This window comes from Anas platyrhynchos, chromosome 20, assembly GCF_047663525.1.
Source record: "Anas platyrhynchos isolate ZD024472 breed Pekin duck chromosome 20, IASCAAS_PekinDuck_T2T, whole genome shotgun sequence".
NCBI classification, from domain to species: Eukaryota; Metazoa; Chordata; class Aves; order Anseriformes; family Anatidae; genus Anas; species Anas platyrhynchos.
Genome location: NC_092606.1, coordinates 673,901 through 697,681, shown reverse-complemented (window position 1 = coordinate 697,681; position 23,781 = coordinate 673,901). Strand labels below are relative to the sequence as shown.

The 23,781-nt window shown below is 52.2% G+C and overlaps 1 protein-coding gene across 4 annotated transcripts in view; it reads right to left on the bottom strand.

Moving 5' to 3' along the window:
• CLUH (clustered mitochondria homolog) overlaps positions 1–23,781 on the bottom strand; it is a 33,562-nt gene that overhangs the window by 4,279 nt on the left and 5,502 nt on the right. For 3 of the 4 annotated variants that reach the window (XM_027472458.3, XM_038165906.2, XM_072026190.1), the window contains exons 2-23: positions 19,951–20,147; positions 18,637–18,808; positions 18,343–18,486; positions 18,014–18,141; positions 17,246–17,400; positions 15,907–16,032; positions 14,554–14,701; positions 13,734–13,826; positions 12,343–13,037; positions 10,975–11,192; positions 10,230–10,334; positions 9,007–9,107; positions 7,189–7,341; positions 6,536–6,598; positions 5,629–5,873; positions 4,748–4,832; positions 3,954–4,107; positions 3,668–3,807; positions 3,476–3,556; positions 2,779–2,904; positions 2,026–2,147; positions 523–616 (exon numbers count right to left, since the gene is read on the bottom strand). In XM_027472458.3, coding sequence (XP_027328259.2) covers positions 523–616; positions 2,026–2,147; positions 2,779–2,904; positions 3,476–3,556; positions 3,668–3,807; positions 3,954–4,107; positions 4,748–4,832; positions 5,629–5,873; positions 6,536–6,598; positions 7,189–7,341; positions 9,007–9,107; positions 10,230–10,334; positions 10,975–11,192; positions 12,343–13,037; positions 13,734–13,826; positions 14,554–14,701; positions 15,907–16,032; positions 17,246–17,400; positions 18,014–18,141; positions 18,343–18,486; positions 18,637–18,808; positions 19,951–20,147 — 3,545 coding nt within the window. Of the gene's footprint in view, positions 1–522; positions 617–2,025; positions 2,148–2,778; positions 2,905–3,475; positions 3,557–3,667; positions 3,808–3,953; positions 4,108–4,747; positions 4,833–5,628; positions 5,874–6,535; positions 6,599–7,188; positions 7,342–9,006; positions 9,108–10,229; positions 10,335–10,974; positions 11,193–12,342; positions 13,038–13,733; positions 13,827–14,553; positions 14,702–15,906; positions 16,033–17,245; positions 17,401–18,013; positions 18,142–18,342; positions 18,487–18,636; positions 18,809–19,950; positions 20,148–22,142; positions 22,986–23,781 lie in introns of those variants that run through there. The other variant, XM_072026189.1, reaches the window with a different exon arrangement.

The window sequence follows — 23,781 nt, the reverse complement described above, 5'->3', positions numbered from 1 at the left end:
CAGGCTGTGCTTTCAGCCAGTGAGATGGCACGGAATCAGTGTGCAACTGCAGACGTGTTCAGACAGACCCCAGGCTGATGCAGAAGTTTCACTGTGCATCAGCAAGGGCTCCAAGCGAGAGGGTACTACCCACAGAACAGCTCAACTACCAAACTACTTTGGATCTGGCATCTGAAAGACAGGCGATGCACAAAGCAGGAGGAACAGACCAGCTCTTTCCATGCCCTACCAGAACACGGGGCTAAGGCACGAACAGAAGTTTCTGCCCAATGGCAGGGGCACAGCAAGAACAAATTACCAGGAAAGTCCATTCAAAGACTTTCAGAATAAAAACCAATCAACTGCAGCACAGGGCAGCAATTCTGTCCCGTCCCTAGAAAGACGGGAGCTCCCTGGCATCTGCTCAGAGCTGTTTATAAGAAAGGCCTCCCTGTGTTTAAGTTGCAGCATCCCTTTGCAGTGGCAGTACTTGTTTGGGGCAGGAAAGCAACACAAGAAGAAAGCAGCATGCACACTTCTTACCTGGTTTTTGTAGATCGTGTAGCCTTCCTTCTCGTGCTGCAGTGCTGACCGGAATTCTGCTTTGCTCTCATACACTCGGGCTACCAAGTGGTGGCTGAAGGAAATAAAAGGGTTGAGGTGACGTAGTGAAGAAACGTTTCTGTGCTACAGCGAGCATGGCTTTAGCAAAGCAAAATGCAGGCTAGGAGTCTTAACAGTGCTGTATTTGTTGCCTGTGACATTGCTGCATACTGCACCTTGGTAGCTACTTTTCCCCACCCCAGCTGGGGTCTGGCTCACTACACTGATGTAGCTTGATTGTTACTGAAGTGTTGAGAAGTGACCTACAGCAGACAGGACTGAACTTGGGATTTTTTTTTTTTTTCCTGCTGCATCCAAGAAAACTGAAGGTTGCAGCAGTGCACTGAATAAAGGCAAGACATCCACAAGAATATCTTGTTAACTGGAGAAGGAGGAAGCAGCTATAAGCCCTTTCCCTTTCAAAAAAGGGCTTTTTGTTTCTTGGAAAGCAAATGTGTTAATAACTTGATTAGTCCAGACAAAAAAAAATCAAGAAGTCTTCCAGCACAGAAACAACCAGCAAACAGTGGCAAAGCTGGGATCCAAGTCACCTGGTTTCTCTCCAGTTTGGAGAGTTGACTTGGCTTGGACTTCACTTCCTTAATGCTTCTGGAATGAAAAAAAGACTTCTATTTTTGGCAGTTTTACTCTGTGGGAAGCGATGGATCTCATCAAGCATCCCAGTGCTACTGAGGGAAGGAAAGAGTCTTTCTCCAGAATAATATCCATCAACGGCTAGAAAACAAATCGGATTCCTGTGGGTGCTTAGTAAGATTTATTTTCACCCTGACGAAGAACAGATGGGTTGCAATGTGGTAGTAATTAGGAGTGGGCCACTGCTTGGTTGTTTGTGAGCCAGTTCTGCACTCAAGGACAGAGCATGCAGCACTGAAGAGCAGTGGGCATTTAGAACAGATCCTAAAGGTGCCAACCACTCATAGCTCCCTTGGAAACAAAATGCCACTCAGTATTTTACTCAAATGCAAGGGTTTAATGGTGAAGGACAAAAGCAAATGAAATATTTCCTCAAAGGTAGCTCCCTGAGGGCTGAAACAATTAGCTACACGTGTTTCCATAGCATCCCAGTCTCAGTATAATTACTGGAGCCTTGCTCTTTACCCTTCAGTTGCCACATGCTTTTTTCTCACTCTGCCCTGTGAGCACCAGGATCATCCTGACGTATTTTTGGGGCAACCAGCATTAAGCAGATCCCACAATTAACTTCAAGAACAAGGGACTTCTGTCCTTCTAGATCGACTTGGATGTTGCGGCATTACCTTAACTGCATGCAGCCCACCGGTCCCAAGGAGCCTGAGAGCTGGGACTGACTCTAATTTACATAACTGGACAGAGACAGACCAGAGCCCTCCCGTGTGAGCACACAGTGAGCGTACTCGCTCCTTGCCAGCACGGTGACCCAGCCCAGCACTCCACCTGCCTCACCTTAGTGCAACTTTCAATGACTTGGAGCCGTGATACTTGGAGCTGATGGCCAGCGCGTTCTCCAGGAACCGGAGGGACAGGTCATACTCCATAACCCCGTGGAGCACCAAGCCGATGTTGTTCTGCACAGATCCACCAAGCACAGTAGTCAAGTAGGCGTTCATTAAGGCCAAATCAAAATAGGCATTTACTGCTTCATGAATACCAAGACTGCACAGGTATTTGCTGCTTGAAAAGGCTCGAGCAGACAGAGGTCCCCAGCAGATATCTCCAGCACCTGATGTATGACTGGAGACCGCTCTCTCCCTTGGGGACTCAGCCCAAACCAGCCAGCCAGAAGAAATAAAAGGAGCCTCCCCGTCCTTGGAAATATTCAAGAGCTGCCTGGACATGGTCCTGGGCACCCTGCTCGTGCAGGGCGGTTGGACCAGATGAACCCAGCAGTCCCCCCTCTGATCTCAGCCGTTCTGAGGTTCTGTGAACCCTCTCCACCTTACATACAGGACACAAGGAACGGGCTGAATTAGGCCAAGCATTACAGGTGCTCGAGTCTACATCTCCAGTGTCCCAGCAGAGAGCTCCAGCCACAGAAGGCTGACCTCCCAAACTCCTTTTTTCTTCTAATGGTAGTAATGTTTTGTAACCCAGGGATGAAGTGCCTAAATGCACAGTCCAAATAGCCTGGGTGTTTTGAAGTCCAAGAGATTTCTTAAGGGTTAAACTCAAAGACATTGACTCTAGAAGACTACTTACATCTAAGAGTGCCATTTCTGGGTGATCCTCCCCAAATACCAACAGCATGAGGTAGCGTGCACGGTACAGTAAGTTTAATGCTGTAGAGAGTTGGCTGTTTGCAAAGCAGTACAAAGCAAGGTGCATCTACAACAAAAATAACACAGCATTAATGTTTTTTTTATCACTTTATAAAACAAATTGGTATCTCCTTTCTACTCCCTTCCTCAGTTGCACACAAATATAAGTATTTTCATTTATAGCTAAAAAGATTTCAACTAGTCAGAAAGGTTACAAGTCTACTGGTTGACTTACAGCTACACTAAGGGATCCACATAAAATACACTGAAAAACAGCCAAACAATTTAATTGCAACATCTCTTACGCACCTCAAAAATATTTCAAAGTTGACCTATATTTATATGATATTCTGATTGTGCTCTTCATGGGGTTCTTGCCTTTTTTTTTTTTTTTCAGAACTAAAGAATATATATATAAGCATTCAACAGACAAAATCCCAGAAGTCTAAATTGAGTAGGACAAACACTGATTGTATGGGATGCTCATAATGCAAACAATTTCACATACACCTTACAGAATCAAAACCATGAAAGTGGAGGATTCTGCAACTGTTTTCTAGATTCAGGCATCAGTTAAGGCTCTCAGAATAGGCACATACCCAGGGTGCTGCTTCTCCCCCAGTATCCTGTGTACTTACGTATTCTTGAATTGTGTTGGGATGTTCGATACCCAGGACCCTCTCACTCATTAGCACCGCTTTCTGCTGATTACTTAAGGCCTAAACAGAAGAGAAGATCCAAACAAGTCACACAGATATCGTGCACTTGAGCAAGCAAGCATGGGGAAGGAACAGGAGGACAAACAAACCCTGTCTGAGACCTTTGCTTACCTCTGAATAATCTCCCATGATATAATTGAGACGAGCTAGCAGCCTCAGGCAGGCACAGATTTCTACATGCATAGCACCATACACATTGTTGAACAAGTTTAAGGCTTCATTGATGAGCTCACAGCCCTCCTTCAAGAAACCTGAAAAAATACATATTCATCTACGCATACATAGTAAATAACCCCTAATGCTACTGGAGAAGCCACGCATGTGGAGTGAGCTACGTGTGGCCGGCAGTAGTTTATCAGCAGTAGCCTCAAGAGGCAAAGGCATGCTGGGTCTGTACCTTGCTGAACCTTTGCTTGCCCGCTCTGGAAGAAGTGGAAAGCATCTGAGGCTTTGGGGTTTACGTGCTTCACTACAGGGAAGATGTTGAGAATGTCCTCCTCTGTGAAGGTGGGCTTGTGCCTGTTGTCGAAGTTGTACTCTTTCAGCAGTATCTGGAGGAACAACAAAGACAGGAGGAGGTCACAGCCACCACTTCATGGGTACTTAGCAAGAAGAGAGGAGAACGAGTCTCGAATTCTGCATATGGATTCGGTCAAAACATCTCCTGTATCACCACCTGGGGACAGTGCTTTGGAAGGTAACGTAGGCATGCACCACCACATACTGGTGGTGAGAGTTCCACACTGCAAAGCCATGGCCATGCCAGTGCCAGGGGAAGCCCATCCAGCCTAACTTACACACACCCCCTTACACACCCCTCAGAGGAGGGAGAAGGCACGGCTGCAGGGAGGGAAACACCCTGCCCCTCCAGTGAGGACAGCCCTGAAGCCCTGCTCTGCTCCTTGGATGGGGAGGGCAAGGTGTGACGGCTTGGATTGTCAGAGTTCGCCACAGGAATCACGTTCAGACCAGCTAATCTTCCAAGGGAAATGCAGCACCAGTTCACCCTACAAGGCAACTGGATTTGCAGTCTCTTTTTGCAGGACTGGCCCCTGCATTCCAGCATTAATGCCACAAAGACCTTTAGGGGCTTGCACCGTCTGCCTGACGGGCTGTCCCTGCGAAGCCGTCTGTGCTTCATGCTCCTCAGAACAGAACACAATGGGAGGGCAGAAAATAAGTGGATCTTACTTGGACTCCAGTTTTGAGGGAGATTTCACGAAGGAGGGTGATTTTCTGTAGATTATACACCTCAGCTGCTTGGTCAGCGTTCTCACTGCAAGAAGCAAACACAGGCTTGAGCTCCCAGGGAAGCTGCTGCTCAGACCTTCCCCAGGCAGCAGCACATCAAACACAGCTCCCCATGCACCTCGCTGCTGTCTGGGACCAGCACCATGCTGGATGCCTGTGGTCTATTACAGCTTACAGAGCTGCACCTCACCACTTCTGACTGAAACCCTCTGCCTTCTCTTCCCAGCCCACTGCAGGGTCTGGGTGCAGGCCTGTACATCTGAGGGTTTCAGCTCCAGGTAAACGCTAAGCTGGCCCCGACACGAAAGGGGCGATCGCTGACTTAGCCCCTAGTTGTGATTTCCCTCTGAGGACCCCGTTTCCTTGCAACTTCAGTTGAACACCTCCTGTTTGCACCTGCCAGCAGCCTCACTGGCCCTCTCCACTTCAAATCCAGCAGAGGCTGTCCTTGTTTCTTAGGAATATAAGCTGCTTTCAGCCTAAACCATCTTCCATATATACAAATATATTTTGCCTACGCTGTTTTATCTTGCTTTGTGCTCCCCCTCTGCACTGCTAAGGAGAGCTTTCCCCTTCTCCCCTGGGTTTCCTAGCTGCCTTTGCCTCATAGGCTCCACCTCACTCCAGATTTCAGCTACGCTTCCCCCTGCTGCTCTTTGGCTGATTTATCTCCATTTTAAGGCCATAGTAATTCCTCAAGAGTACAAATTTATATCCAAACAGAAAACAGATCAAAAAGGCGGGTCTTATTAGAGAGCAGTAAGAGCCACCGACGTGTGGTGAGAGGTCAGGCGCAAGGCAGGGCCGTTTGCTTTGCTTACCATTCAAGACTAAAGTCGAAGTAGTTCTTTGCTTCTGAACAAATATTCTTCCAAAGCTCCTGAGGGGTCATGCTGGCCCAAGCAGTGTTATCAGCATTTCCAAGGTTCCTGTTTTTCCTTTTCTTATTCTTTTTCTTGGAGACCAGCTCATCAGCTGGAAGATGGGCAATGGGATTTGGAAAGGAGCTTAGAAAGCAATTGAGGAAGTGGCTGATGGCTGCTGATAAACCCGACAGCTCCACACCCTACAGCAAGACACTGAAGTCAGTCATGGAATACACCTGGCAGCACAGAGGCACTACGCTGACCCTGAGCCTTGCACAGATCCAGTCCTGCCAGAAACAGGGAAATCTTCCAGGCTAGGAAGAAGCAAGTATTTGCAAGGGGAACTAGCACAGACAGAATTATGTAGATGTAAGGTGTACACACACACACAATATACAGTTCTACTTCGGGCTGCTACTTGGGACAGAAAAACTAGAGAGTGTAAAGATTTGTCACTGGAATAAAACCAGGTGCACTGCTATGCCACATACGTACAGGTACAAAGATGCATTACTGCACATTTAATTAAGAAAAGCTTCTTAGAATGGCAAAAGCAACAGAAAAGGCATTACTAGGAAGACAAGCTGTGATTTCACATTTAAAAGCCTTCAACATAATGAGTGAGAATCTGGGGAAGAAAAGCACGAATGATTATTCTCTGGGAAAACTACCTTCAAGTGGGAACTTGTTTTCCCTCGCACACAGGCCTATGCCTATTTTGGCTCTAATAAGGTTGTACTTCCTGTTGCTAGGAGACACCCATGAACTCTCTAATGAGAGAAGAAACTCAAACAGCTCTCCCTTTGTAAAAAAGATCATTAGAGAGAACACACAAGGCAAGAGGTTAGACTGCAGGTCATACCTGGAGGTACGTCTTGAAGATGTGTTTAGCCGATCGCGTGATCAATTCACTGATGCCAATTTTCTACCCCAAGGAATACGAGAAACAGAGACCAAGTCAGTCAACAGTAACAATGAAGAACACACTTCTGCTTTGAAGTGGGCGTTTACCAAGATCTGCAGAAGGCACACTGCTCAGTTCTCACACTGGGGCACAGAACTGCTCTGCATTCAACAACGCTCCCAGGGCTGGAGAAGAGCCCTCTGCTCGCCCATGGGCGAGATGCCCACCAGCCACAGCACGCTGCAGAGCTGCCAGGCAGCCATGTCTCAACACCACATTCCACCTTGACCCAAAGCCTTGCCAGGTATTAGAGGCTTAAAAAAATGCATGGCTTAAAAATCCAGCTGGGTGCTGCCTGCTACTACACTTATGAATCTGTGAAGCATTTTTCTATCCCAGGAGGACACTCAAACACGCCAACATTATGAAAGCAACTAAGGAACTGGGAGTAAAACTCCCCATCCACCACTTACAAGTACTTCTTCCTCCTCCTCTTACTGAAGCTGTTTATTTTTCACAGAGAAAACTATTAGCCAAGCTGGCATTTACACAGGGCAAATTATGCCAAAGGCAGTTGGAAATGACAGCCCGAAGTTAAGCCTGATGCTTACAAAGATGTGATCCAGCTGAGCACGGCCAGGGGTCTTCATGATGAAGTTGATCACTTTGCCCAGGTAGCGCATGTTGATGCCCCTCTGGTGCATGGCCTCTGCTAGGGTGGCCCCGTCCATCGGGAGCACCGTGTGGTCCACGCAGTCTTTGACCTGCAGGGTATATGCAAGCTCTGGTTACAGAAACAAACATGAAGGGGAAAATTTCCATTAAAAAAAAAAAAAAAAAGATTGGACTGGGGGGGGGGAAATGTGTTCACTAACAGAGAAGGCAATTTCCAAAGATGACAAGAGACAGCCATAGAGCACGAGCAAGGGGAAGGCTCGCAGCAGGCAGCCCAGAGCAGTCTGCACAAGCTCCTTGCTGCTTTTAGCGCCTTTACTCTCACATCTCAGGGCTGAATGAGCACTGTACACTCCCAATAAGCACTGGGAAACGGCGGTGCAGAGATCACCTGCCTTTGTAAAACAGCTCCGACACCACCCAGCTCCCTGGGCAGACTCAGCAGAGGTGACAGCCCAGCAAGACACCAGCAGCGTCCTCCCAGCACCTCAAGCAGCACGAGAGAGAGCAGTGGAGGCAGGGGCAGCCTTCAGCACACAGCGTCCAGCAGCGTGCCCAAGGCCACACACAAGTGGAGCAGAGCACGGATGCAGAGGACTTGTGTCTCAGGCAATGGGGACCTCCTTCCCTTTGGCATGGGCTGTTTAACTGAGGTTTGTGGAACTAACAGGCTAGCCCTTCTTTAAGGGCCATACAGGCGCTAACTAAAACCATTTCCAATTAAAAGGCTCCATGGAGTGGTACACACTTGGCTGATAAGGGGAAATGGCACTTGCTAAGTTGTGTTGCAGTGCTGATAAGAGTCATTTAATTCACGTCATGCAGTAACACCAGTTACTTTCTGATACACAGAGCTAGGACTGCCTACTTTCAGCAGCTGGCCTGTGGCCTGCCCTCACATACATGTCTGTGAAGCATTTTGCATTTATAAACTATTGTATCAAGAACCTTGTAAAACAACACTCATCAGGCCTTTTTCTGATTCATTCCCCCCTCCCTTTCTATTTAAGGATTGAATAGCTGGCCTTAAAAGCTTATGCTGACTGCAGCACTAGTGGATTTGCAGGGAGGTTTTGCAGGGAGGTACAGTTCAGAAGTTTTCCAGCAAGGAAAAGCCCCTCCTAGGTAACACCAACAACTCCAGGGCCTCTTGGAGTGAAGATGAGCAATTCCAATCCTACTTCCAGTGCCAGCTGTAATATACATATCAGCAGTCACTTCAGAGAGCGTCTTAAGAAACACCAGCTGTTCCCTTCTTATCTAGCCAGGCACACTGGTTAGCACTCAAAATGCTCCAGACTTTGAGAAGGAGTTTTTAAAACAGATATGAGCAAGAAGTTTCCCAGCTCACTCCAAATCATTCGTCACCCATTGAGTCATGATCGAGGTCGGATAATACGCTACACTGTGTATGATGCCCAGGGCTAGGGAGGATAACTTTTGTGGTCTTTACTGCCACAAACTCTCAGCAATAACGTTAGTCACTAATGCCAAAAGTTCTTTGTTGGAGTGAAGTGGGAAAACTGTGCTGTGATGCAAGACAGGAAATGGAAAACCCCTCGTGTTTGTACTGGCGATACTGGTGCTGTTCACCGTACTTCACCCCCACTGCAGTAACTTGGCTGCCAGCAGGAGAGTGCGGCATTTGCTCGGGAGGTGAAGTTGATGTACCACCATCTCAGTGCTTGCTCGGAGTGGCCAGACTGGAGGTAAGCTTTCAAAGAGGACATTACTGCTGGCCCTCAGTTCCTTACCAAGCCTGGGATCTGGCATGACAGCAAGAATGCAGCAGCGTCCTTCAGTAGCTGCTTCTGATCCTGCACCTCCTCTTTGCTGGACTCAGGAAAACGAACACCTAGGAGGGCAGAAGAGGAAAACACAGAGCATTAACTCAAAGGAAAACTAACTCACAGACAGAAGTCATAGAATAAGAACAGGCAACAAGCTAAAGCCATTCTGCACTGCTGGAAGCAGAAATGCTTCTTCAGAACTCTACTCTGCAACACGTTTTGATAGGAAGAGCGCTACCTGCTCCTCGGGGCTCCTGGCTGTGCTGCTCTGTGCCCAATTGTTCTTTTCTAATGCAGCTCTTAATGCCCCAATCCTGCTCTTTATCTGGTCCATTCCACCTACCAACAAGTGCTGCGTACAATTCCAGCGCAAAGAGAACTGGCTAGAGCAGGGCAGCACATCTCAGAAGATGTGCCAGCGTATACTGTGGGTACTAGAAGCTCAGAGGCTTTTGCTTTGGCACTCCAAAATTAAAACAAAGTTTTAAGCATTAGCTGCAGTCAGTGCCAAAACACTGATCTTTACCAGCCTCAGAAGATGTTTGTGCATTTCAAAACACATGCTCCTTTTGACACACGTATTCCAAGATGAATCCAACTACATAACCATTCCCCTGCAATTTACACGCACACAGCCTCTGCGTTCACCCCATAAACACACAGTTTTACCGTACTTCCAAATAAAGCACGCTGATTGCAGGCACAGAAAAATGCATCCGATGCCTGCAACCCATGGATGTGTTTGAAAGGGCACTGTGACCCGCTGTCCACATGTTGCTAAAACAGCCCCTGCCCTTCACTGGGGATCCAACATCACTGATTCAACTACGACTGTTGTTTTTTGTGTCAACTACTACATTAGGATCAAATTTACTGCCCTCCCCCCAGCCTCTTTTCATGTGGTCTAGCAGCTGGAACGATGGAGAATCACAAGATTCTTGGCAACACTCTGCAGACTCCCCCAAGTGCAGCAGTGGGAGACAGCTTACTGCCTGTCTCTCATAGTTAGAGCATTACAATCAATTTAATTTTATTCTTCTCTGTATCTTTATGCTGCACGGACAACCCTACATTATGCCAACTAGCCAAAAGCCTGTGGTTTTAGAACATACTGTTGCCTGTAGCAGGCTGCACATAGCGATCCTCTGAAGAAAGACCAGAACAAACATACATAGCTGTTCACATACCTGGTGAGAAAATATCTGGGTTAAACCGAATGTCAAATGATGTGTCACTAATGGAGCCTACAGCCTTGCAAGCATTTCGAATCACTTCTCTGCTTTTCGGATCCACTGGAGCAGGAAGAAAAATAGAATATAAATGAATGTGGATTTCAGAAAATGACAAGCCTAGCTATTAAAGAAAAAAGTTTTGTTACTAAAAGCAGTAACGATGGCACGTTCTGCAGGAATCCATTATAAAAACAGTCAAACGTAAGATATGTGGAAAGAATAGTTGCAGAAGTGCAAAATCTGAGCAAAAGCACCTAAGATGACCTAGAAAACAAACCCTCTCCCCAACCACAGATACTCAGAAATTCAAGTCTGAGATTTCTGAAGGTGTTTGAGCATTGTACACTCCCCTGCTCTGACACAGCCCGTTCCTCTCCGCACCAGAGCTCAGCCCTGGCTGCTGACCATGCAGACCAGCTTGCTGGCCAGGCTTCTTCCTGCGTCAGAGCTGATGGGCTTGCCCCATTTCAGAGACACGCAGTCCACCTACCCACCTGCCCCCAGGCAGCCAGGGTAATTAACGTATTAGTGTGTGAACAGCTCTATCAAAAGGGCTAGAACATCATTGACAACAGAAGCCAGTACTTGTCCTGTTTAACAATGAATAATCACCCTGAGCACCCCCAGTTTGGCAGCACTCTGACCAGAGACACAGCCCACCAGCAGGCCTGAGCTGCTTCTGGTGCAGAGGATTAAATACCTGTTCCATCATCAGATGCAATGGTCTCAGCAAGCTCCTTAACCTGATCAAGTCCAGTCACGTTGTCATCTATTTTACCATCATCTGACTCAGACTTCTCACTTTCTGCTGTGCCATTCTCCGGAGAGGCACCATTTTCCAATGCACCTGAGCTCTCCTGCTTGTTGGCTTTCTGCTGCATCAGCTGCAGTGCAGCCAGCTTCATGAATAAGAGATACCTGCAGTGAAGGAAGAGAGGAAGTCAGCACAGCAGGAGAATCCACTAAGATTGTCACTCCTCTACAAGGAAAAAACCTCAGAGCTGAGGTAATGGACCATCCAGTTTCCCAGTGCAAAGGCATAAAATACGACGCCTACCAGTAAGCTTTCTGGAATTGAAGGAGTTTACATATTCTAGTATTTATCATTAGCATATCAGAAGAGACAAACAAGGTGGGTTTTTGTTACCCATCACAATGGGAAACTCAGCTCCTTGCAGCAGTTACAAGTAGCTTTCCAGGCACAGCACCAGCAGACAGCTCAGGAAGATTCTTACTGCCAGGTGAACACAACTAGAGACAAACAGAAACCAGCAGCAATTCTGCCAGGAGACCTGAGCACAGGGAGGCCCAACCTCTGCTAGCCATAGAGCAGCAGCAGCACCCTACGGCCACAGTCCTGCACGCTGCTGGTCTGGAAGCTCTCCCAGGGAGCAGCCAAGGCGCCTGCAGGCAGGCAGCAGGACGGGGCAGGGCGCTGGCTGCAGAACTGGTTGCTCAGTGGGCAGGGCTCCCCTGCCAGCAGCTCAGGGCTCATCTGTGTGAGCAGAGCAGACTCTGACCAGCAGTGGAAGCAGAGCACCCTGCAGCCCTTCACACGGGAAGCAGGAGCGTTACCACCACCAGCCCCACATGACTCTGCCTGCCTGCTCTCAGCTCCCGCTTCCTCGCCTGCACCGAGCCAGCCCAACACCAACACACCCCACCACAAAGTGCCTACAGCAGTTCCCACAGGTAGGCTTTTTTTTCAAATGTCTGGGAGGGAGGGGGTAAAGTAGCATTCAGGATGTCTGGAGAGCCTTATAGATAAACATAAATCCGTCCCGTTCCCTAGACGGCAGGTGAACATGGGATCTGCAGGGTAAGGACAGGAAACAACAAAACGAGACCCGGAGACCGCAGAAGGCACCTCTCCCCGGCTCCCTGTAACCCTGTTAGCGTTCCTGTTTTCACCTCTCATTAAATAAGCTTCTATCATTGCACCTGCAGGGCCAAATGGTGGGGAAGCCCACCCCTGGCAGCTGTGAGGCGACGTCCCCAGGACAGCACAGCGTGGTCCTGACTTGGCCATTACCAGTTGTGAGTGGAGGAAGGGGGGAGCTCAGCTCACCTGTGCTCTACAAAGGCATCAACAAGCTCTTGCCGGAGACAGCAAAGCTTGTGTCTGTGCTGCTTGGGAAACCCCATTTTCTTACATTCCTCTGGCATCTCCTCCCCTTCAACAGGCAGGAAGTTTAGATCTGGAGGGAAAGTGCGGAGCAGGTCCAGGATGTAGTGACGCCCGTCATTGCCAATGATGCCTTTGCACTCCACTGAGGAGCACAGCTCCACCTCCTCATTCTTGTCATTCAGGACTTTGTGCTTCTGGATCTTAAGCGGCCTGCTGGTCTTCTCCAGCAGCTCCAGGTACTTGGGATGCGAGACAACCGTCTTGCCAAAGTCTATTGACCCATAGATGACACTCTGTTCCTGCTCCCGTTCCAAGATCCCAGGAATAATAGACTGAGCTGTCACCCTGTAACCTCTGTAATCCACCACTACAGTCCCCAGCGTGTACAGCCCTTCCACATCCACAGCATTATAGGTCCGCACACCATTGAGATCGTTGGTAGGTGCCACATAAGCAGCAACATCCCCGCCAAAGTCCTTATAGTGGTCACGGACATCAAAGCCCAGACTGAAGAAAATGTTGTTCCAGATGAACATCTGCATCTTGGTCTCTTCACTGGGGTTGATGGCCATGACGTTGCCATCAATGACAGCCATGGCACCTCTTGTTGCTGCTGCAGTGAAGTCGCTGTGAACCTGGAGACAGTTGGAGAGAAAGCTAGGTAAGGAAAGGATCACCCCCTCCCAGCACCTCCTTCTCAAAACTCTCTGCAAATTTCTCCTTCACTCCTCACCTCCTGATGGCCTCCAGCAGGCAGGCAGGTCAGCTGGCTTTTGCTTTTGTGAGCCTGGCCAGTGGCTTGGATACAAGCTCCAGGAGCCAAAGCATTAGGGATCACCATGGCTCAGACTCATTAGCTCTCTGCAGAGGAGGTTTAGGTTAACGCGCATCCACCCCTCCCACCCACTCGAAAGAAGGCTGATCAAACAGAACAGCAGAGGACTGGGAGACACAAGGTCAAGGAGCACGATTCTTCCCTACGAGGCTGGGAGCAGAAGGCAGACATTGGTTGAGCACTGGAACGGGCTCCCCAGGGAAGTCATAGAGTGCCCATCTCCGGAGTTATTTAAGAGATGTGTGGATGTGGCACTAAGATACGTGGCTTAGTGATGGGACTTGGCAGGTCAGGTTGATGGTTGGACTTGACCCTGGAGGTCTTTTCCAACCTAGAGGATTCTATGATATGCGAGAGAAAACAAGACCCCTCAGCTCGCAAACAGGGACCCTCAGCTTGCAGCTTCTAAAAGGCAGGCCCAGATGAAATGTCTAGGTGTGACACCGGCAGCAGAGAAGGGTGTGTGTAAGCAGCTGCCTGCAGATCCCAAAGTTACCTTGAAAATGGCTCGTTCTCTCAGCAGCCTCTCAGGCAGGTTCTTGCGGGGTAGCTCTCGTGTGGTCTGCAGCTCCTCGTTCCAGTCTCTGGTCTGAAAGAGTCAAAAACTCATGGGAAGCACTACACTGTGTAGGCAGGGGCTGGCAAGCCAGCGTTTGATTTACAAGGCATTTTGTGAGAGAAGGGAAGGGAGAAGGGATGAACTTAAGGCTGTCACAACATCCAGAGGAAGTGAATTCACAGCAGGATCACTCCTTACGAGCTGCCTTTATACAAGGTCTATCCCAAACGGCTGTTGAATTAGTCCAGCTTACACAATGCAGTTTATCTGAGATGCCAGATTGCCAGCTGCGGAGTAACTCAGTGCAGACCTGGTTAACCAGCACACTGTGACGTGGTCACTCCGCAGGCAGCCCCCTGCAGGCAGCCCTTCCACGCATGCCTGGAACATTTTAGGTTACGAGGCTGTGACTGAAACCCTTAGAATAGTTTGTTGAGATGTTCCAGGCCTAGCCAGCAAGGAGGAACACTGTGCTGCCTGCACAGTGCAACAGAGCTAGAGTACAGACACGGGAGTTATAAATACTTGAGCAGAAATCACTCCTCTCAGACCCTGAGGTACTCAGGGAAGCTGCAGCCTCAGCACTCAGCCCTCTGTAGTTAAAGAGGCTGTAGAAAACAAGGACTAATGCAAGCGTTCCCCGCTGAGCAGCACCCTCCACAAACACCAAAGGTCTACTTGTCAGTAAAGCCAGCCGGTTCCCAGCGCAGCGGGTGGCAACCTACTGCCAGGGCTCCCCCCAGAGCGAGAGTGCTACCTGTCCGGGGATGTGCTCTTCGTAGCCCAGTCTAGAGGTGTAAGCGTCTTCGGCCCGGACACAGTCCATGGCGTGTTCTGCTTGTGGAGCTGTCCAGCTGTACACTTGGAAAGGAGTTGCTATCCTTTCAAAAGGATGTCTCTGAACCCTGAATTGGGAGTGAAAACAATTAGAAATCTTTCTTTGGAAAATACCTAAGAGAGCTCTCCCTGTGCTGCAACACCAGCTCCTGACAAAGCCCAGAACAGGACTGGGTCTGCCAGGCAGCTCAGTGGGCTTTGTGTTCCCGCGTCCCACAGCCCTTCCTGACCGCCTGGCTTGGCAGTGCCTCTCAGCAGCAGCCTAGGCAATACACTGGGCTCTCCTCCTTCCTGCTTCCTCAGCGGCACCTCCCGAAATCCCCCCCGTGTTCTCTGCTCACCACAGACCAGGAGCAGAGGCAGGGAACGGCCACTCCCAGGCAGCCACCCCTGTTACTGGCTCTCCGCTGGCGCTGCAGTCCCTAAGCACCGTGCTGTGGAACAGGCCTGCAGCACACATCCCCTAATGACGTGAAAACACAAGCTTCACCTAACGGCCTCTGGTGTAATCTGTCTGCTCTCAGCAGGTGCCGGAGTCTCATCTGTATTTACTTGTGGCCCAACAAGCAGTACAATATAATCATTTTTAAATGGCCAGATAGTCACACTGGTGGCTGGGAGGCCACTGCTCATTTCCAGCCCTTGTATAGTGTCACTTTCATCTTCCTAATGAGGACAGGAGCAGCACTTTTGAAAACCGCACAATGTGCCTGTCAATTTGCATCCTGCTGAGCTAAGGCAGTTCATTAAGTGGACTCTAAAGAATGACAGGCTTTTGCACAGGATCCACTGTCCTGGAGTAGAATAAATGGTCCCTCTGGCAAGGGCAGGAAAATAAAACAATCTATTATTGTTCCTTATTATTACTGTTAGAGGAACTAGAGGAAAGCAAGCATGCATGAACACGTTTAAGATAATTATTCTTTCTCTACTGTAAGCCTCTGCAAAGCCCTCACGTGTTACTTTTCCAGATACTTTATGCTTCAGCTTTTTTATTTGTTTGTTTTCAGGGAGAAGCACCTACCATCAGGCAAAGCCAGAGCCCAGGGTGCTGCCACGAGGCCCCGGCAGGCACTGGGCAGCCCCTTGTTGCACGGCCTCATGTTCCACCAAGCACCCCGACCATCCACCCACCAGGTGTGTGCAGAGCAAGAGGGCGTCACAACCCCTGCTGTACTGCACCCAGCTCCACAGAGCCGGGCAGGTACCGGGGCCTCACCAAGCAGCTTAGCATCACGCTACCCAAGGGGACAGAGAGGAGAACGTTTGCTACCGTTTCTTCTGCAGAGCGGAGAAGTTTTTTTTGAAGGTTGGGCTGATCTGGTTAAGTAGTTCCACCAAGGAATGACTGAGAAAGCTGGGGTTTGCAGGTTTGGGATTGAAGTTGTATGCAGTAGACCTGCAAGAGGAAAGAAACAAGCTGTTGTCATAGCTGAGACTTGACACCCCACAGGAACTTGCTCTATGAGTGAAAGCCTTCCCAAATAAGCACCTCGTGAAAGGCCTGCATAACACATTGTTGTCTGTGAAACAGAGACCAAGTGGCACGCAGGCAGGAGGACCGAGAGCCCCCCTGCTGCCCGGCTCTCACCAGCAGAGATGCGATCAGTAATTCCATACCTGGACCCAAATGCATGCAGCAGGCAGCAAATTTCATTCAGAACTTTCTTCAGCCACCACTAGGTTTAAGAGAGGCTCATATTCTCACAGGTAGGAAGGACTGATTTCACAGAAGAGCTTCCCAAACGTATCACAAGGGCCTCTGCTTAGCAGGGAACCCACCTGGAATGGCACCAACGACACCAGACAGCCAGAACCTCTTAGGGTACCGAGTCTCCCTGCCGGAGGGCTGGGCACTGACCTGCCAGGGCCACAAGCACAGACTCCCCTCCCCAGCTCACATTTTGCCAAGCCCAAGCAGGCCTCTTATTCCATGTTCTTCGTGCCACTTGCTCTCCACGGACCCACACTTAGATGTCCATCTCTTGACTCGTTATTTCTGACACATTTTATTTACTTATTAAGAGATCTGGGAGGAAACCATAGAACACAAACTGTCTTCTACAAGCCAGCTTAACACAGAGCACTTTCATTTCATAATGGGACGGAATGCAGAAATGTGCTTTATTTTCATCTTCTCTTCAAATGCAGCCACTGGTACGCTGCCAGGTACTGTACGGTCAGCTTTAACAGTCTCTCATAGACACCACCAAAAAAATGGCCAGTCAAATCCGTGCCCAGGTTACAAAGTGCTGGCAGACTATACTTTTCCTTGAGGGCAAAATGAGCTAGTTACAATGGTCGGGAAGGAATTCCCTCCCGACTTAAAATACTTCAACTAGTTGATGACATTGTGGGATGTTTCACCTTTCCCTAAAGCATCAGGCATTTATCCACTGTGGAAAAATGGTACCGGGCATAACTAAAGAGCCCAATCCAGTATAACAACTCCTACAAACCCCATGTGAGCAGTGAATTCAAATAGGCTATTTTCCACAGGGGAAAGGAAAAAAAAAAAAAAGCAGCAGCATGTTTCTTTGCAGGTTCTTTTCCAGTTTGGTATTGCAAGCTCCCTCCTGCAAGGCCGGACAAGAGAAATCCCAGTTACTCACTGATTCAAGTAAAATCCTCTAGTGGATGCAGTGATACTGACGTGTCGATCCTCCACTGTGATCACGTATAAATACATGAGGTCCCCATGCATTTTCCTGTTGCCAGGTGGAGGGTTCCAGCCACTCATTGTCAATACCTTTAGGCACTGCAAAGGCTACAGAACACAACAGAAACAGTTCCTGTCAGTAGAAATTAATACCCCTGTGTTACAGAGACATCTGCTATACAAGCCAGAGTCCTTTTACCCGCTGCCCCTCTTGGTTCCAGGAACAGCATACAAAAGAATTGTCTCAAGATCATGGCCTTCCCCAGCTACCTGCAGCCCACTACTATGTGCCTGAGTTTGCTGCCTGTCACAAATAAGCCAGGTAAAAACAGACATCCTGGGCCTTTGGGCTGCACAACACATGGATTTCTTGCTGTACTGGTTTTCAAATGGCAGCTTCTAAAACTGGAATCCAAGTGCAAGGGCATGGGAAACCTAAGGGTAATTCACAGCGATCTGCAGATCCTACCTCCACGACTTTGCAGAGAAATGCAGCCCTCCCTTCCCTGCCACCCCTCCCCAACACTGGCCGCTTCGTGCTCTGCGGCTGTCCAGGCTGTGTCCAGCACTTGGACTTTATTCTCTTGGCTAAGCAGTGCTATCCCAGCACTCATTAAGCATCAAGCAGAGCAAATCCCAAAGTCCACCCTCAGCGCAGTTCCCAATTCCTGAACACCAGTTTGCTGTTGAGAGCCATTTCGAGCACACAGGAGAACTCTACCTTCCAGTCTCTGTTCTGGGGCTGAAGGGCACACAGGGGTCTCTCTTTGCTACCTGGCAGGATATGTTCAGGAGGGGTGCAGTCAATTTGTTCCATTTCGGTACCTTTTTTCTTCCGTTTTCCACTGTCTGGAGTAGAGAGACACCAAGTCAGTGCTGCAAAACAGCACCTCATCCCCCAGTAACTGTTCAAGCAGGAGTACAGAAGTGCTCAGTTTCTCTGCACTTCTGAATGAGGTGGGACAGCTGATCATCACAACGTGCTTTAACGAAGCAAGGAGTCAGGGGAATGAAGACCAACCACGCTAGAGAAGCCTTTTTGCCCCTTACCTCCCAGGTCTCCTTCAGTGAAGACGCTCAGGAATGACAGCGAGTTACAGTCCACGCCATTGAAAGCGTCTGATGGGTCAAGACTCTTCAGAAGGTCCCGAATGTGACGCACATGTATCCTGGCTTCCCGCACTGTGTACGGCTCTGATAAACAAAAAGGGAGGAAATAAACCGCTGTTACACAGTTGCTTACTACTTTGGGAGACAAGTCTCAAAAAAGAACAACAGGGAACTGCTGCCAGGTAGCCAAAACCACTCCCTGCTTGTTCCCTCCCGGAGTCTGAAGGAACTTGCCTTCCACCACCTTTAGCAGCGAGCCCTCCTGCAGTCCTTCAATAGTTTTCAGCTCAGCGAAGTTATCGAGGACGTTGCCATCAAGCTGCAGGGAGAAGCAAGTCCGGTGGCAGGTATCTTCACGGTCCATCAACACTTGGTGGATCTCTTGCACCATCTCTTGAGGAGAGACCTTAAGGGGGCAACAACCCAGCCAGTTACTGTCAGCCAACTGTCGGAAGGCCGTTTCTGTCCCTGCCGGAGGACGCTGCCCCTGTGCAGGGTGAGCTGCCCCAGCTCCCACCCCCAGGCTGGGCACCCAGCGGTGTCGCAGCCTGGCATTGCACCGAGCACAGGGCAGGGCTGGAGCGCAGCCAAGGAACTGAAGGCAGGGGGAACCCAGGGGCTCGTCCCTCATCCATCCACTGCATGTTTGTGGCGAGGCTCTGAACGACGCAAGTGGAGGACAGACCGCTTCCTCCACTCGCTCTGCCCCCGGGCACGCGGCTCCTGCCGCGCAGGAACCGCCCCACCTCACGTGCCAGGGCTGCGCTCCTGCCGCCTGCCCTGGCTCCAGCGCCACCGACGCTGCTCACGAGCTATGAGGACTCGGGGCAGTTTACATAAGCTGCTGTAAACAGCACGGGCTGCTATTATTAGCCTATTAAAACTAACAGCCAGAGAGATTTAGAGAAAGAGAAAAGCTGGGCTGAAACACAGCTAGTTCCACAGGGGACGTCACTTCACTGCACTCCCTGCTGGTCTTGGGGAGATAACGCTTCCCCCGGGCTTAGGCTCAAAATACCTCCCCCGAACTAAAAGTGCTTCGTCCACATGGTTTTCAGTGCAGTATCGAGCTAAATCAGAGTATCGGCCAGGCATGTCAAAGCCTGTCCTGACCTGGCAGCACGTGTTGCCGCCCACGTGATGCCGTGCTGCATCCAGCACAGCTCTCGGGGAGGGAAGGGGAGGAGAGGACAGGGGAAGGAAGGGGAAGGGGAAGGGGAAGGGGAGGGGAGGCTGCATCGCTCTGTGAGCCCCAGAGGTGCCCGAGCTCCCCAAGCAGTGTGAGCGCGTGTTGCCGTGCCAAACCCAGCGCAGCCAGGAGATGCATTGTGCCAAACGCCCTGAGCAGGCAAGAGGCTTTCCCTTCTGCAGTTGGGCCCAGAAGCCGTGTTTACACCTCCCTCCTTCAGAGCAGCCCAGCAGTGGGAACGCCACTTCCCCTGTGCTCAGACCCGAGCCCCATGGAGAACGACGAGGGGCAGCTCCCCCTTACCGAGCTGCCCCTGCCATCGCCCCCCGGCCCGTCCCCTCCCGGCGGGACGCAGGTACCTGCAGCGAGAAGGGCTCTATCCCTGGCGCGCAGATCTTGACGGTGAATCCCGTGTCCTGTATGACAATGACCTCCTGGTCGTTCCCATCTTCCCCCGCCTCAGCCTCCTCGTGGCCGTTCTGCCTGGCATCCTTCTCGCCCCTGAGGCTCTCGTGCGGCGCGCTGCCGTTCATCAGTGCCGTGCCGGACGGGTGCTCTGCGGGGAGAGGGGAGCTTAGAGCAGGCGGGGAGACTGGTTCCAGTGACACCACCATGCTCCCGCCAAGCAACCCAGGGGTTACAAGGCGGCGAACATTTCATCCTGCAACTGGTGTTTACTGGGGGTAGGTGTGCCAGGCCCTGCCCTCCTGCCCCTCAGCGCAATTAGCGCGCTCTCGTTCCCTGCAGGGTTTGCATCTTCCACAAACCCTGCGCGGAGGGGAGGGAAGGAAAGCAGGAAGGATGGGTCAGTGTACAACGCGTTCAGCTTCGTCTTAAGAAGCCTCTTAATTAAAAGAAACGGGGGTGTGGTGCTCTGCAGCCCGCAGGCAGCTGTAACCTCTGCACCAACACGTTGCGCAGCTCCCAGCGCTCCTCCTGCTGCGCCGTGTGGCGGGGGGGCTGCCGGGAGGCTCCCCGGCACCAGGCTCCCACACCGCGCCCCCAGACACCCTCTGTGCCCCCAGAACACTTCACAGCAACCCCGCGGTGCCAGCATGGCTCTGCCTCAGCACTTGCAGTCGAGAAAGGTGGCAACATTCCCAGCACGCGCTTAGAGGGATGCACCCCCAGGATGGGGAGCACCCTGCACCTCCCTGCCCGCTCCCACGAGGGTTTGTTCTCTTTGTCAGCCAGGTGGAGAGCAGCGGGGAGCTGACACCGTCTAGGAAGCTGCAGGTCTCCTAGCGCAGCCCGGACCCACTGAGCTGGGCAGAGGACGAGCACGTTGCTGCACTGAGGTGCGGGCAGGGCGAGCTCCAGCTGGTGCCACAGAAGAGCTGCCTGCTACAGCCCGAGCAGCGAGCGGAGGGACCGGCAGCAGGGGCATCGAGCTGCAACGCTGTGTCCTCAGCCCTGTGCTCTTATCCCCGTTCTCATCCCTGCTCCTGAGCACAGCAAGGACAGACCCCGAGTGCACACAAGATTAAACGTCAGAACGGGCTAAGCCCAAGCAGGGAGGAGGGGGCCCGGGCCCAGCAATAAGCGTGCCCCCGCCTGAGCTGCACCCAGCCTGGTGCGAGGGCCGAGCAGGAGGATTACGTTTCATCCTTGCACCTGCAGAGTGAGTACACGCCAAGGTGACAGGCACTATTTCAGTCACGCCTCCTATTTATAGGGAGCCTGCAGATGTGGTGGGCACCGCGTGAGCCAGGCAGGCAGCCCCAGAACGAACGGGGATTTGCATCTGCGTCTGAGTATTGCTGGCTGCACGCAGCAGGAAGGGGGCAAGATGAGGATTGTGGGGAGTTTCCGTTAATAACTCATTAGTGCTCGCACAAATCTTCTAAACCACAGTCAGTCACCAGCTTCCTGAGGACAGGATCAGAAGATGTTGCAGCAAAGCAGCCTGGCATGGGGGGGGGAAGAAGTGACAGTACCAGGAGCATTTACTGCGCCCGAGTTCCCCTCCCTCCATGTAGTGACAGCAGAGGCAATTGGAGATCCCCAAACTGGGGACTACGACGCTTCCTCTCTCGTCACTGAGTTTCAGCGTGTTTCTGACCGTCAGCTCCAGTTCCATTCGGGGGCACGGGTCCTGTCCTTCCCTCCCCAGAGGTACTTCCAGGCACCAAGCAGCGCCGAGAGCCCCACACGGCCTGAACGCCTCTGGCAGCAGGACAGAGGCACAAACAGCCAACGAGGCGCTGAAATAGCAACGGGGCAGCCCCACGTCGGTGTCACTGCAGCACCCCGCACACCACCAGCTGCACCGAGAGCACTGAGCCCCAGCCCAGCCACCACTGGGGCCAGCTTTGACCTTGGGACCCAAGCAGCAGCGAGCCCAGCTGCTTGCACCCAGGCGGGGACAACAGCCGGCCCGGAGCTGGGTCCTCACCCCAGCCCCCTTCCTCATCTCCATCCTGCTGTGAGCTAACACAGCCTGTGCCCCCCCCCTTCCCCCCCCAGCCATCCCACGACTGTACACAGCCCCCCGACACCGCCAGGGGCTCCAGCTACACGCAGCCCAACAGAGCACTGCTCCAGTGAGCACCTGGAGGCGGCAGCTTCTTCCTCTTCCTCCTCTTCTGGGGCTGCCTGGAGGGCACCACGTGCACGGAGCCCCCGCTGGGCCTGCTGCCGGGGCCTGCGGCACGGTCAGTCTGCGCAGCACCAGTGCTCGTGGCCCTGCCCTCGGACGCCTTCTCCCCGCAGAGCCCTGGGGGTGTGACTGGCTGCTGGACACGGGGGCTTCTCCCCCCGCCTGCTGGCTCCACACAGGGTCCGGGGGTGAGCACGGCACAGGCCGCCCCGGGCCCCACGGCCGAGCTGCTGTCCTCAGGTTTCACGCGGCACTGGCAGGCCTGAGGCAGCGCGGCGCGATGGAACGGCCCCGCCGGCCCTTCCTCAAGGTCGGCTGGAAGGACGGCTGCGGCACGCGACGCCCCTGCCCGCTGGAGAGGGCCGGCAGCACCGCCGCCAGCTCCCCAGCAGCTGCTATCGCAGGCCGGCACTGCTGCTGCTTCGCCCTCGGCCTCGGGCGAGTCTTGGCCGCGTTGGGCGCGTTTCTGCAGGCTTCCCACCGCCGCCGCGCTGGGGATGACGTCGGGGTACGGCGCGGCGCCCCGGGAAGCTGCCGGCACCTTGGGGGAGCCGGCGCAGCTCGTGGGAGGCTTCGGTAAGAGCGGCGACCGCTCGTCGGGCGAGCTGGAGCTGCGTGTCTGGAAGATGAGGTCGGTGACATGCCTGCAGCAGTTCACAAAAATGCTGTTCCCCATGATCATACGCAGCCTGGCTCACACGACGCGGGGTTAGAGGAGTTAGTTCTGCGTGCAAATCCCTTTTTGCACGCGCATATCTAAGTCCCCACAAGGCGGATTCCTGCACAGCAGAGCTCACCCTCCCTGGTTCGGATCTGTTCACGTTCACAGCCAGCCGGGCTCTCCGGAGAAACTTCTTACATGGATCTGAGGGAAGAGGCAGCACAGGCCCCGTGGCGGGCTCAGGTGCGCATCCCAGAGGTGCTGGAGCCCACACCCGCACCTCCTCCGCCGGCCGTGCTGCTGGCCTGGCAGCAGCTCCCCCGATGTCTCGCCCGGTGCCCGTCACCCGCCGCACGTCCTCGCCCCGCCGTGGCAGCCCCGCAGCAGCCGCTGAACGCCCCCAGCTCTGCCCCAGCAGCGAGCCCACGGACCCGGGGCCGTGCGTGCACCCCCGGGCCCCGCAGCGCTCTCTAAGAGCGGGCGCTTGCCCGAGTGCTTCGGGCCCCGAGCTCGTTATAAATAGACGGCCGGTATCAAGTGCTGGACCGGTGCAGCATGGGACAGGGGTTAGAGCTCTGCCAAACTCGTAGGCAGGCGCGACGCGTTGAATTACAAGGAGGGCACTCTCTGTGGCGGCCTCGGCGGGGCACGGCCGCCCATACTGAGCAGGCGGCATAAAGGGCCTGGGCAGCAAACCACCGAGGCGTTCCCAGACGCATTTTCTGTCCTCTCACGCTGCTGCACTGTACCAAACGAGCCAAAAAACCACACAGACAGCTCCCCTCAAACCACTCCTCTCTGTTATTTCAATAAATCCAACAACTGGTGCAGGGATTACAGAGCCCGAGACTTGTGCAAGCGACAAGTGCTGGTGAAACCCACAGCCCCCGCGCACACCCAGCCCCTCGCCTTCCCCGGCCAGCACCACCA